The 14,741-nt window shown below is 37.4% G+C and overlaps 1 protein-coding gene across 5 annotated transcripts in view; it reads left to right on the top strand.

Annotated features, from left to right (window-relative positions):
* Positions 1-14,741, top strand: part of PIKFYVE (phosphoinositide kinase, FYVE-type zinc finger containing) — a 69,172-nt gene that overhangs the window by 22,053 nt on the left and 32,378 nt on the right. For 3 of the 5 annotated variants that reach the window (XM_087819613.1, XM_087819612.1, XM_016196723.2), the window contains exons 13-18: positions 501-668; positions 6,977-7,036; positions 8,668-8,797; positions 9,189-9,369; positions 10,751-10,825; positions 13,026-13,133. In XM_087819613.1, coding sequence (XP_087675739.1) covers positions 501-668; positions 6,977-7,036; positions 8,668-8,797; positions 9,189-9,369; positions 10,751-10,825; positions 13,026-13,133 — 722 coding nt within the window. The remainder of the gene's footprint in view (positions 1-500; positions 669-6,976; positions 7,037-8,667; positions 8,798-9,188; positions 9,370-10,750; positions 10,826-13,025; positions 13,134-14,741) is intronic. The other 2 variants (XM_087819615.1, XM_087819614.1) reach the window with 1 other exon arrangement.

Genomic DNA, 14,741 nt, shown 5'->3' with positions numbered 1-14,741 from the left:
TATGACTCATTACTGTATATGTACGATAAAATGAATGTTTTCTTTGTCTAGTTGAAATGATCCTACTTTAAGATTTATGGTTCCAACTAAATGTAAACATCTGATAGCAATCCTTGTCCTAGATACAGTATTTTCTTAAGAAACCTACTTGTTAGGCTCCTGGCGTTTTTAGATTTTGCCATAGTCTCTAGTTTGCAGCAGCTTAAAAATAACTCTGAGCTAATATCACAGCAGACAACCTTCTCACCTCTTCTACGATATCAGACTTTCTGCAGAACCTCCAATACACTTCCTTTAAACAATTCACTTCATATTTAACTTGTTCAAATTGTATTAAGTCTACACAGAAGGACATGAAAATACTGTATCCATTTTGGTATTGCACATTGGGCTTGTATATTAAAAAAAACATCTTTCTCCTTTCCTCCAATACCCTGATGCAACCCATTTTTTGCTCCCCTCCTCTCCCTATATTTCTTTCCCCTCCCCAACACTAAAAGATTCTGCCAGTCCTAGCAAGCGCACCTCAGTCAGCAGTTTCCAGTCCACAGTGGACAGTGACTCAGCCGCTTCTATCAGCCTGAACGTGGAGCTGGACAACGTGAACTTCCATATCAAGAAGCCCTCCAAGTACCCACATGTGCCCCCTCACCCTGCTGACCAAAAAGGTAGGAGGTAGTCACCATCTGGAATCCAAACAGGCTGGAGAGCTGGGCCATAGATCTCATGCCAGCTGGTCCCTCTGACTTCCTCTGTCCCGTATGGCTGAGGGGATTTGGTGTGGGTTTTACTCCACCCTTTCTCATTTTTCCCACACCTCCTCCCCACCCCTTTTGGTTGATACCTTTTATTTCTTGTCTTCTCCCTCCGTACCACCCTACCCAGTTTAAAGGAACTACATCTGACTGCTCTTCCCTTAATGTGCAACTTCCAAGGTGGTCTTTCTTCGCATTTATAACATGGATGTTCTGCTCTGCGCATTTCTCTTTCTTCATTTAACATTTTAAAGCCTATCCGCTTCTGCTGTTACCCAGTAGCTTGTTTTCCTGAACCTTTCAGATGCTTGAACTAGATTCTGGGAAAGACATTCACATTTTCCAGAACTTCTTTCTACTATAATTTAAAATGCTTTTCACATATGCTATATTTATTAAAAAGTTTTCTTCTCTACAGAATGAATTCATTCTTCATTTTTAGCTGTCTTATTTGAGACTTTAGTCTACTAACTCAAAAATAATAATGGCCGTATTCAAAAGAAATTTGGTATAAAAGGAAAAATAAGGGAAACTATTACTAAAATCTAACATAACAGTACGTAAGAAATGAAATGCTTTTAAAAAATGGGGGAAGAAGTTTACTCTTTTAGATGTAATTAAAAATGAATTTAAAGTTTAGTCCTAAGGTGGCATTATATAAAAGTAAATACATAAGTAAATAAAGAATTGTGGGATTTCATTATGTTATAGTAACCGAAAGTCATTATTATAAAGATGAAGCAATGTATTTCATGATTTTTCATGGAGTGTGAATTTTTAACAGCTCTCTAAAGCTGAACTGTCTCCTCAGATGAGAAATGCCTGCCTAATTCTTTGCTACTCCCTATTTTGAGCCTAAAAATATGACAAGAAAAGAGAAGCTTTTGAATTTAAACAACTGTGCTAAAATAAATAGAAACATTTACATTTCTACAACAAATTTCTCATAATTGTCAGTATTAACCATTATCATCAAGATGTGGTAAAATGGCATTTGACTTACAGTAATGAAAAGCTATATCTTATTTAACAATAGACAGGGTGTGGGAAAAGAGGAGACTTGAGTAGCATTGACCATGAGTAAGATACTCATCTTTATGGGAGTTTTCAAAGCAGAAATTGGAAAATGGTGGAGAGCATTCAGGTGAGTATAAAAGGACAGTGAAGCAGACGTGACACTGTGTGAGAATTAACTGTAGACTGTGCTACATGGAGGATGCCTTTGCGATACAAACTACAGATGTGGGTCAGAGGTGGGATCTGTCATGGCAGAGGCTGTCTGTTCTCTGGGCACATCTGTTGGCAATTTCGGCTTGCTGAAAGTAGAGTTCGAAATCCATTTGGCTGATGATTTCACCTCTTGGAAAGTTAAGAAGGTTTCGAAGATCATGAAGAGGGTGACCTGTCATCATGGAAGTCATTGCAAAAGACATTTGCTTTAGGAAACCTGACTTCCTAGTGTTGGGAGAGGACTGGAGCAGGAGGCTCCAACAATGGCATTTTTACAGTTCAACCTCAAATTGTGTCTCTAAGGAAAATGAAAGGGAAGCACCTGCAGTTGAAAAACCATCACGACTTCTGGAACCAGTCTGATCTCAACCCTTTAAAAAGATTGTCTACAAAAGCTGTACGAAGCGACCTTCATATGAGGATGAATCTGAAGGAGGAGTCAGCACTTAAAAAAAAGGGCAGGATAGCAGAAGTCCAGATTTACTGAAGGAGAGAGTGAATGCCAAGGATATCTTAGAAAAGGTTTTACAAATTTTTTTTTTTACAAAAAAAAAAAAAGCCAATTATTTGGGGAAGTTGATAATATTAATTGAGCTTCCCCCTCCTCCCCCCATCAAGGTAATCTTATCAGAAAAGAACACACATGGTTAAGAGGAAAGGGAAGTTCAAGAAAATGAAGATACAGAGAATGTGGGGCTATTTTAAATAAGCCTGTTGCCAGGTTCAGGCGAACTATAAGCCAGATTATTGAAAGAATTTGGATGTGTGATCATGGGGCCATAGTTTATCTTTGAAGAATTGTGGAGAGTAGGAGCGAGCTTAGTTGACTATAGTGATAGATGAATTAAATTTCTTGTTTTTAAATGTGTCTTTATTGATTTCAGAGAGAGGAAGGGAGAGGGAGAGAGAGAGAGAAACATCACTGATGAGAGAGTCATTGATCAGCTAGCTGCCTCCTGCACACCCCCAACTGGCAATCGAGCCCGCAACCCGGGCATGTGCCCTGACCGGGAATCGAACAGCCATCTCCTGGATCATAGGTTGATGCTCAACCGCTGAGCCACGCCGACCAGGCAAATTCAATTTTTTTAAAAGATGGGTTTTTCAAGTGACATGGAAGTTGGCCAAAGTGTAGAAAAATGTAATGGACAGAATGTACTGTAGTATTTAGAAAAGGAATTGGTGGTGACTGGGCGCCCGCATTGGTTAACTAAAATAAGTCATTCTAGCCTGGCTGGATGGCTTGGTTGAAGCATTGTCCCGTACACCAAAAAAGTTGTGTGTTTGATTCCTGGTCAGGGCACATACCCAGGTTGCTGATTCGATCCCTGGTCTGGGTGCTTACGGGAGGCAACCGATTGATGTTTCTCTCTCACATCAATGCTTCTCTCTCCCTCTCTCTCTAAAAATCAATTAAAAAAATGTATTCTTGTGTATTAAAAAAATAAATACAAAATAAGTCAGTCTGAAACAACCTTATTTCCGTGTTTTATGATGATATGAGATTGGTAGATCAGGAGCCTGATAGATACTGTTATCTTTGATATTAATGAGATATTTGATGGTCTCAATAGCTTTGTGGACAAAGAAGACCATTTTTCACTTGAAATATGTTAAAGAGGTACTTATTGGCAGTGGTCATATTTTCTTGTTACAAGCACAGGGTCTAGGGTCTCTATGAGTCTCTTTAAATAAAATACACAAAGATCTTGGTGTGTTTGGCAAATGTCAGAACCACTATTAATATAATTCATGGGTTTGTAGTTTGCTTAATGGTTGTACCAAATATTAAAAGAGTAATAATTTGATGTCAGCAGGAAGGGGATGCTTCTAGGTTATGCTTTTCTATGCATACTCAGTGTTCAACAGCTTTTTTGGTCAGCATTTGGAATGTTTTTCAGAGTTAAAAATCATTAAAACAGAAAGAATAGCTAGAATGTTGGATAGCAAGATTGGAATTTAAAGATCTTAAGCAGTAGACTGAGACTAACAAGATAAAATCTAACACAAACATAACATAATTAGGCTTGAAAAGTTTACTATTAATACTCTGGAGAGAGCCATTCTTAATAGTTCATGTAATGTTGACTTTAAGTACTTGAAGAACAGCTGAAAGTAATTGTATCTCTTTTGTATATGGCTGAAGGAAACACGAAGTTTGGTAGTTTGGAATAGTGAGCCTTTGCTGCTGTGCCCCAGAGTGTCCAGGTGGTGTCTGAGTCTCCACCTTGCAGGGTTGTTGAGGATCAATGGCTACGCTGGGTGAGAGCTTAGGGGACTTCTGAATTTGTTTTTAATTCTGAACCTGTGAAATGAAAAGTCGAGATCTAAAATTTTAAAAGAATTATAGGGGTGTAAGGCGTCCTTTAGCCTTCTCAGTAAGACTATAATAGAGGAGGTTCCAGCATCAGAAATAAGGTAATTATTATTGACCTCTTGAGTCATTTGCAACCTTGAGTCTATAATTTAAGGACTTTATCAATCCCTTAATAAATGTTTCTGGCTTTCACAGTTCTCTCCTTAGGTTTTAGCATACTGCCATGAATTATCTTTTTCTATTTCTCTTGTGAAGTTGAAATTCAATAATTGGTATTTTTTTGTATTGTAGTTAAGATAAACTCTGATTACCAGAAAGTAACGATCGTCAGAGCCATCCAGTAGTGAAAGAATAATAGACTTCTGCCTTTTTCATTCTGCTTAAAATACAAATGGGAATGGGTGGTTTTAATCTTTCCATTGAAGTTCAAGGTAATACTTATTAAACCTTTTCAGAATCGTCCTCTGTCTTCTAAGGCTGAGGAAATTTGGATTTATAAAATCAGTTGAAATATCTGCACTTAAAAATCTGCTCGTTTAAATCTTATGTGAGCAAACCCCTCATTTTCAGAAACTTGTAAAACTGAGACAGTGTGATCTTCTGGTTTGATTACTTTTTCACTTGGTCTTGGGAATTACACAATTAAAATGTAGTTTATTCTGCGTTGCAAGTAGGATTCTGAAGCATTCTTGGAAAGTTAATGAATAGAACCTGGAGAAGAAAGTGAAAATCATGGCTTCTGTTGGCCTATAGATCTAACTTCCCATTTGTAGGAAATCCTGGGTTACAGGAGCAAGTTAAACAGCAACATAAAGAAGCGATTGATCAAATCCAGAATGTGGGACGTTCCACAGGGCGTTTGGCCTGGGTGCTTTCAAAATTCAGTACCATGAAAAAGAAAAAAAGGTAGTGGGTCTGCTTTAGATTAAAAGAAAATGATGAGAATGCAATGTATGAGCCTTATTGGATCCAGGTTTGAGGGAAAAAATTATTAAAGCATTTTAGGGGCAGTTAGAAAAATTTGAATATGGACTAATTGGATGTTAAGACATTGAAAATAATCTTAAATGTGTAAATGGTATTACAGCTATAGAGAAGAATGAATGCCCTTATTTTTTAAGAGATGCAAGCTGAAGTATTAGTGGTAAAGTGTATGATATGTGTAACTTCAAATGGTTGGGAAAGATGACCATACATAATATGTATAGAGAAGTCAGAGTTTGGCAAGTCGTTAATGATTACTGAATCTAGGTGGAGGGAATACAGGATTTTCTGAATGTTTGAAATTTTTTCATAATAAAATGGGGGAAATTCATCACTTCTGAATTTTCATATATGTGTAATATATGTTTCTTCATATACATATATATATAAGTTTTAGTATGAAGAGTAAAGCTTTTAAAGTCAATACATTATTTGAACAAATAGAAATTGGAACTATTCATTTCTGTGAGGGAAGTGTAGTAGTGAAGTAACATCTATTTTTACTTGTTTACATACTTCATTTTAATTGTATTTGGCATGGCACTCTTGAATTTTCTAAATAAAAATATTTTCTCTGCTTTCTTGTTTGAAGGATGAACATATTGACTTATAAACATTGACTTTTGAAGTCCATTTGTTTATAAATGAAATTTACTTGGAAAGAATTTTGTGGAGAACCTATACCTTAAAGCATCGATTTTCAACCCGTGTACCACAAGAATTTTTAAAACATGCAGTACCTGACTGTTTAGTCAGGACACTGACCTCTTTTCCCTTGGATTGTCAAATAAGAAAATGACAATAGCCATTCAATGTGAATGGATTAAAATTATACCTATTCTTTTTATCAGATTGGCAAAAGATATATTTTTTGGTGTTGCGCAGAATTTTAGTAATTCATTTATGTGCCATGAGATGAAAATTGCTACCTTAAAGGACTTAAAATGCGTTGTGGTTTAATTTGCATGGTAGAAGGAAGCCCACTTGAGCTCTGCTTGGCCACAGACCCAGAGAAAAGTTCATGAGGAAGTAAAAAATAAGTTTCACTTGTAAGAAAAATATTTAATATTCTAAAAATTCTAAAGGAGCATATTTATATTGTGTTCAGCAGCTCTTGCAACCAACCATTTGGCAGTGTTTGGTTAGAAATTTCATAAAACACAAACTCTAATTAAAAAACTAAAAGAAATTCTGATGAGTTATATCTTATTTCCTGCCATTGGTACTTTTGTTAATTTATTTCATAGCTTATATCATGAAATCAAAAAAGCACCATGTATTGTTTTATTAAGTGGCTTCTTAACCCGCGAACTACCTTGTGTGTAGACAAAGTCATTATTTGTTAAATAATGCAGTTTTACATGAGAAAAATTATGTAACTTTGTCATGCAAATTACTGATTTCAATTTCCATAAACTGGTTCAGTTTTGATAAGGGAAAAATCTGTTGCAGATTATATCTGGCATTACTTTTCACAGTTCTGGTGAGTTATTAATTCAAGTGTATTAAGTTTAGTATGAAGTGTGTGAAACAAGTTTAAAGACACGTTTTAGCCTAATGCTTTCTTGAATTGGCCCGGGAGTGATGGGTTTAGTATGAGTAATACTTTGCATGTGGGTGTGTTCTCTATATAATTGTGCTAGCATGTCATAAGTCCCTCCTTTCCTTCCTTCTCTCTCCTGGTATGCAGAGTATCTGATTTCTGACAGTGGAGGACAACAGCTCTCAATAAGTGACGCCTTCATCAAAGGTAATTTTATCAAAAGCTGTACATGTAATGGTGTCTCTTTTGTTCATGAGGATATACTTGGGCCTAGCACACTGACTGATGCAGAGTAGGTACTGAAAATATATTTGATTATTTTAGTATCATCAGAACATAGTTTTTAATATGTGTAGTAACTTTGAGAATGTTGAAACTCAAGAATATATTCTTGGACTTGGTTTGAGAGGTTTCTGATCTGAAAAGTAATTCTTTAAAAGGCTTTTTTAATAGAATGTGAATTGTATTCTTTTAAAGGCATAAATAAATTATGCTTTCCTATAGCATGAATATAATATTAAGTGTTGATCTACACATTGATTGTCAAACTTGTCAAAAAGCCCAAGGCAGTATGGGCGGTACTGTTGAGGATGCTGCTTGTCCTGTAGAGTTGGGAAGGGAAGTAGGCAGAAGGGGGGAATAAAGAACTAACTCTGCTGATGAATTTTTGGGGGTCAAAAGGAAGTATAGATGAACACAAGCCTTTTCTTACGCCTTCCCTCCTTAGCTTACTGTGGGGTAAAGACGTCCTTCCTTAATTGGTTCATAGCATTTCACAGCTTCTGCCTCAGGTAATGGGAGGGTTTCAAATAAAAGAGAAAGTAGGGCAAGCTGATACAAGGGAGGCCGCTTGCAGCTGATCTTTCAGTTTAGCAGGTTTTCTAAAATCCACCTCCAAGCATCTGGTTCAGCTAGAAGTTTATGGACCACCATTTACTTAATTGAAACATGTAGTTAGTCTTGCACCTCACCTGTCATGGACACCTGATCTGCAGCGTTGTCTGTGGGACTCTGGGTTGAAAGTTTGTTTGGTTTGCTTTAAGAGGGAAAGGATCAGAGAATTTTTGTAAGCATTTCCCACCTCTTTTTATTTAGTCACATTTCAACATTTATTTAGTAAGCATATGTTTTGTAAAGCATTTAATATTGTCTGTTAATTTTTCATCTTGATCCACTTTTATCCTTTTTAAAAATTTAAGGATTGTACAACATTTTAGATAAATTGTTATTTATTCTGTTTCAGTATTTTTTATAGTTAGTTTTGGGTCTGGCTTGTAAAAGTTTTGCTGAAGAGAAGGCCTTTGTTCCCATTGAACAGGAAGCATGGCCTAGGATTGTCCGAATGGGTTTTCTGTGTTGTACTGAGTGGGGTCAGCATGACAGAGCCGAGCTTTTCTCTGGAAAGTCCTGTCCCACACTCACATGCTGCTCCGTCACCATTCAGATTTCTGTTGAATGTAGCTTTCAGTTTGAATTTTAGGGAAGTTTAACCCCCTCCTTTTAAAATGTCCCAAAACAAATAAAAGGATTGTAAAAACCTCATTTTATTTGCCTTTCAAAAGCTGTATTTAAAATTATTGGCTTGAGAGTCCTAGTTGCTTATGGAAATTCCCTTTTTCACAGTTCTGTCTCTGGTTTTAGCTGTTGCAAATATTGATGATCTAACAGATTTAATTCTTTTATTTTGTACTTATATATGTCTTTGCCTTTTTACACCAACAATTTGAATTGGCTAACTTAAAAATTTTAAAACAGTAAGTTGGCAGTCTCTAAACCTGTAAGTTGATGGTATAAAACATGACAGTGAAGTATAATTTCTTTCTTTACACTTTACTTAGAATCCTTATTTAATCGTCGCGTTGAGGAAAAATCCAAAGAGCTGCCGTTCACACCTCTGGGCTGGCACCATAACAACCTGGAGCTGCTGAGGGAGGAGAATGGAGAGAAACAGGCCATGGAGAGGTTGCTGTAAGGCAGTGAGCTTTTTCATTTTAATTTCCCACTTTAGTAATCTTCAGTGACTTGACAGGCATGTGTGTAGTTTTTTTTCTTTATAAAGTAAAAAATGAAATTTTTTATAAAAAGAGCCCTAAACTGCCCTTGTCTGTCCCCTCTGTAATTTATCTGTGAACATTTTTATCATATTAAAGGGGTTATCTCAATCAAAGATATTCATAATTTTATTTATGTGCAAATCATTAAGGTGCAGGAGTAATGAAAGAATAAAATTGACCAGGAAGACCTTACCTGTGAGCCTAATTTATATGCTTATTTCTTTTAGACTGCTTATTGCAGCTTCAGAATTATTGCCTCCGGCAGTATTAACTATGCTAACTTCTTTTTTGTAACATTTTTGTAGTTCAGCTAATCATAACCACATGATGGCACTACTCCAACAGTTGCTCCATAATGAGTCATTGTCACCATCTTGGAGGGACATCATTGTATCACTGGTCTGCCAGGTTGTTCAGACAGTCCGACCTGATGTAAAGAACCATGACGACGACATGGACATCCGTCAGTTTGTCCACATCAAAAAAGTGAGCTCTGCCAATGCTTTTCTAATGCCAGGGGCTGATGAAGAGGCCTGATGATCATTTGTCTCTTAACAGTGATCTAATGGTTGTTACTGGAGAAGTCCATGTGACGACTTCAGTGAGCTGGTTGTGTTCTGATTAAAGAATAATGCTTAGAACTTCATATTGTTAACATAAGGGGAATCATGTCCATATTTGAATTCATTGCATCATTTGGTATGCAGTATAATACCATAACTATGCTAATACATGCCTACACGACAGTTTGTGGCGTGAACCACATGTAGTATTTTTTCTAGTTGGTTATAAAGCACATTTGGAAACCAAAATTAACCAGATGACTTTTTATTATGCCATTGGACTGATGTATTATAAGATTTAATTACACACTATTTCACACACAGCTGTGACAAAAAACATATGAGCTCCAAGATTTATCAGCTAAGCTGAAATGGGGGTCTTTTGAGGGGATGATCAGAGTGGGTTGTAAGCAAGAACATCTTCCAAAGCTGGCTCTCCTGGGTAAATGAGAGTCTCTTTATGTGTCCTGAGGCCTCTTTGGTAAATACTCAAATGCCACTTTCATCAGGCTTTTCGAGAGAACGCATTTGCTCTAGGAATTTTTTTACAACAAAGCAAAACAAGCAATACAAAACAAAATATTCGATCCAAATTGCCCTGAAAAGCATAACGGATAGTTGGTGAGCATTCCCTACTTTAATCCCCCTTTTGTTTACAAAATCTTTCAATTTTTGGTGTCTTATTGCTAGCAAACAGCAGGTAATAAAATGCGCTCATCAAACATAAATAAACAAATAAGTAAATAAAAGGGGCAGTACCGTGAGGGGTGTAGGTAAGGAGGGGGAGGTATTTCTGTTTGCTGTGTTTGTTACTGATGCACTTAGAGGGCATGGAAGCCACTCAGAAAGTGAGAGGTGAATGGGAGAATGAGTTTGGTGTGGGATGAATTGGGAACCCAAACAAATATAGTTTCTGCCTTGTTTCTTCATTATGATGTGTCACCTATGAGAAGGCCTGTTCTCAGATTACTGTCACTATTCTGAGGAAAAGCAGTTGGTAATTGCTTTATTTAGATTATAATGGAGTCGCTATGTGTATTTATTACCAATGGTATTTAACTTAATCGTGGTTTTAATTGTTGAATGGCACCAATTTGTTCAGGCGAGTGGGTGTTTTAGAGTATCAGTTAGGTCTTAGTCATGCTAGGTGCCATTAATTCTTGGTGGAAAGGAAGAACTATATCCTCAAACTTTCTGTTCTGATTTTATTACAAAATAGATAAAATAAAAATTGGAAATTAATATATATCTGACTGGAATCTAAGGATGTATCATTGAATTTTATTGTTTTCTTGTTCCATCAGATCCCAGGTGGAAAGAAGTTTGATTCTGTGGTTGTCAATGGATTCGTTTGTACCAAGAATATTGCACATAAAAAGGTAATGTGATCCTGTTCAACAGTGAAGTTCAGCCAGCTATGACTTTGTGCCAAGCGAATAAGTGGCGGTACCCTAATCATGGGCAAAAAGGAGAATGGGTATTGAGGAGCAACTTAGCAGTGTCTGCCACAGAGGCAAAATTTTTGGAGGTTCAGAGAATGTCCCTGTTATCTTTCTCACCTTCTATCTCACCTTCAGGCCTGAGGCCACTTTCTAGTAGTAGCACAAAGGAGTGGGGTGAAATAACCTGGTATATTAAGGAAATGTAGAGATCTTAAGGTGTAAGATGGGAAAGGAGAGGAGGCTGGAGGAAGCAGGCTGAGGGCTTTGTAGCCCATTAAGCATCTTAAACTTTATTTTGAAGGTCACCGATTCTCAAATTGTAGTGTACATCAGGATCATGGGTGGACTTCGTTAAAAATGTAGATTCCTGTCTGACCGGCATGGCACAGTAGTTGAGCATCGAACTGTGAACCAGGAGGTCACAGGACGATTCCTGGTCAGACACATGCCTGGGATTGCGGGCTCGATCCCCAGTAGGGGGTGTGCAGCCTATCAATGACACTCTTTTCATTGATTTTTCTCTCCCTTCCTCTCTCTAAAATCAATAAAAACATATTTTAAAAAAATGTAGATTCCTAAGCCCCTCCCTGAAAAATTCTCCCTCAATGGGTTTAGGGGAGTGAGAGTGTGGGGCATAGGGGAAGGGTGGGGCTGCTTTTAAAGCAGGCACTCCAGGTGTTCCCAGTGTCATTTGTTGGGCCTTGCATTTTGAGAGCCCAGTGATGTATCATCGTGTTCTCAAACCTTGCTGTGCTTCGGAATCACTAAGGAATCTTACTGAAAATAGAGACACACTGACCCCACCTCTGGGGATACTGATTTGGTTACAGTGAGAGCTCAGGCAGATTTCTAGTCTGAGGGTCTAGATGGATAAGCCGCAGTCCTGTTTTCACTTTCTAAGCAGAGACTAATACTTTATTTTTTGTAAGGCATTAAGCCTCCTGAAAATTGTTAGTGACAATAGATAAATAAAAGTGTGCCTGGATTCGATATTATTTCATAGCAATGATCCAAAGTCAGTATTTCTACCTGAGTCTTACTGAAACAGTCCATTACCCGTTAAAGTAGTACTTTAAACCAAATTAAATGAACTTCTTCAAACTAAGAGGTAGATTTGTTGAGCTCTTCTCCAGAATTGAAAATTGTATGTGGGTGTGGTAGAAGCATGCATGGATGACTGTCTTGCCCCACTGACCATATTTAGAGATAGTCTTTACTTTGAAGTTGCTGAAAAAGCCCCAGCTGTAGTTCGCTAGCTGGTGAGTCACTGTTTTCAGGACCATTTGTCAGTCGATAAGCTTGGTCAGTCTGAAACCTCTATTGAAGCATTCAGGCTTTTGCCTGTCTTCAATTCATGGTTAGAGTACATTGTTTGGCTCTCTGCATCTGGGGATGCTTTAAGGGTGTTTTTTTTTAAACTTCTTGTTACTCAATTGGCTTGCCAGTATGTGACTGCTTGGACATGTATTCTATTAGAAGTATATTCAGGAGGCATTTTAATTCATTTCTCCCTCCTCTATACTTCTTGAGTTGTTTTTTGTTTTTTTTTAAAAAATATATCTTTATTGATTTCAGAGAAAGGAAAGGGAGAGGGGGAAAGAGAGAGATAGAAACATCAGCGATGAGAGAGTCATTGATCGGCTGCCTCCTGCATGTCCCACAACTGGGGATCAAGCTCGCAACCCGGGCATGTGCCCTGACTGGGAATCGAGCCGAAATCTCCTAGATCATAGGTTGACGCTCAACCTCTGAGCCACACTGGCCAGGCCTTGAGTTTTTGAAAGGTTAAATTATGGTCTTTAAGCCCCTCTTTCCCCTACCCAGGACTTGATATCTCTTATTGCAGTATTAGAAATAAAAAAATTGTTAAGATTACAGAGGACTAGATTTAAAAAATAGCATTAGTGAAACGAAGCCAATTTTTGAAGAATTTTTGCATTGCTTTGAACTAACTTATTTGCTTTGAAAAAATATAAGCAAATATCACAAAAGAACTAAATGAGAGGATTTTAATACGAATATATGAGATAATCTATTTAAGAGGAATTAAGAACAGAATGAATGTAAAGTTATGATTAAAGAAGTTCTATAAAGTACAAACTTTAAAGCTTTAACACATTGTTTATTTTTTTTGTAGATGAATTCTTATATTAAGAACCCCAAAATTCTTCTGTTGAAGTGTTCCATTGAGTATCTCTACAGAGAAGAAACTAAATTTACTTGCATTGACCCTATTGTGCTGCAGGTAAGAACTTCTAACTGAAACAAGAATGTGGAAGAATATTTGTGTACTGTGATGCTTGCAATCTTACAGCTTATTCCAGCTGATGAAATTTGACAGGCAAAGAAACTTGATTGCTTTTGTTTTAAGATTTTATTATAAAAGACATTTTCATGTATTATACTTTAGAAGGTTATCAAAATATCTGTCTCTTCTTATTTTTAGAGTTCAAAGTGTTAAAGGGAACACATGACTTTTGGGGAATATATGGAAAAAGAAGTGAAAATCTAGTTCCTGGTTTCTCTTCTCACTTGGGTCACTGATTCACTTTAAGGATTTCTCTAATTTACCAGGTTTCCAGTGGTAATACCTGGTTTTGATAGTCTTTCTATTTATGCACATGTTTCTAGAACATTAATTAGTTTTATATGCAACTAATGAATGGGAATGTGAGATGGAAGTTGTATTGGTTTCTGTGTGGTTTTTCATCTAAGTGGGCCTAGAATAGCTGCAGTCAGATTATAACCCTCAGCTCTACGGCTACACAGGCAAAAACCCTTTGAGCTCTGCTTTAGGAAATTAAAAGTGAGCTCCTCCTCGAAGGGCTCTCCCTCAGGGAGATGCACCCCCAGCCCTGTTATTGGCTCTGCTGCTCAGAGCTCCATTTCCAGTTGTACAGCTGCAGTTGCTTTTGTACGTTTTGAATTTCCCTTCAGGTAGCCTCCAGCTATGCTGAGCTGCCTGTCTAGGCTGTCCAAGTTCTCTCTCAGGGTACCAATTATTATTTTTGTTAGTGCTCTGCATATGAAGTTGCATAGGTTTTAAAAGTTTCCTGCTTCAACCCCCTTTTCCCCATAAATAATATTAATTTTAATTTATGGTTGTTCAAAATGGGAGGCTTTCAGGAATGTGTGTATCATATTATAGCAGAAACACTTATATTTGGTTCCAGAAACATTTAGGGAAACGTTTTTTTGAAAATTCATTGGTGATAGGCACATTTTTCCAAGAGTGGAAGGAACAATCCCTTTTGCACTGAATCCATACACGCCACCAGAGGAAACTGCGTTGTGAAAGTCACCAGGGTTTGTGACATTCTACTCTGTTGCCTAATGAACTCTGTTACCTGGGCCTGTTTCCTCTGGAATTCAGCCGTGTATCAGTGAAAATGAGAGGTTTTGACTGGATTTATACCACCCCTTCTGGGCCTGACTGACTGACTTCAGTGGAGAACTGTAGTGAGGAGGAAGGGCAGACACAGTTACCTTCCATGGAACCTGAGACCCTGAGGCTGGTTTGCTGGCTCTCATCCAGGGGCTCAGCAGAGGGCTTCTGTGGGATTGGATTATAGCCGTGTTGGTTGTAACACGCATCCCGACTGCAGGGATGTTAAAATATGTAAAACTGTATGTGTCGAAATCGAGGAACTAGGTAATTGAAATCCACAGATACTTATTTGCAAAAAAGTCACACTTAAATTTATCTGCTTTAACTCCATTCTTGCAGTCAGGTTAACAGACTGAAGTCTTTCCATGTTAGAGAGGCATACTCTGAGCAAATATGTACTTGAGAAACATGGTTGGAAAAAAAAGAAACCTAATTTGATTCTATAACATAATGCATCTTGTTCAT

This window comes from Miniopterus natalensis, chromosome 8 (genome assembly GCF_054644295.1).
Source record: "Miniopterus natalensis isolate mMinNat1 chromosome 8, mMinNat1.hap1, whole genome shotgun sequence".
NCBI lineage: Eukaryota > Metazoa > Chordata > Mammalia > Chiroptera > Miniopteridae > Miniopterus > Miniopterus natalensis.
Note: the sequence above shows the minus strand (reverse complement) of the source record. Positions and strands in the feature narration are given on the sequence as shown.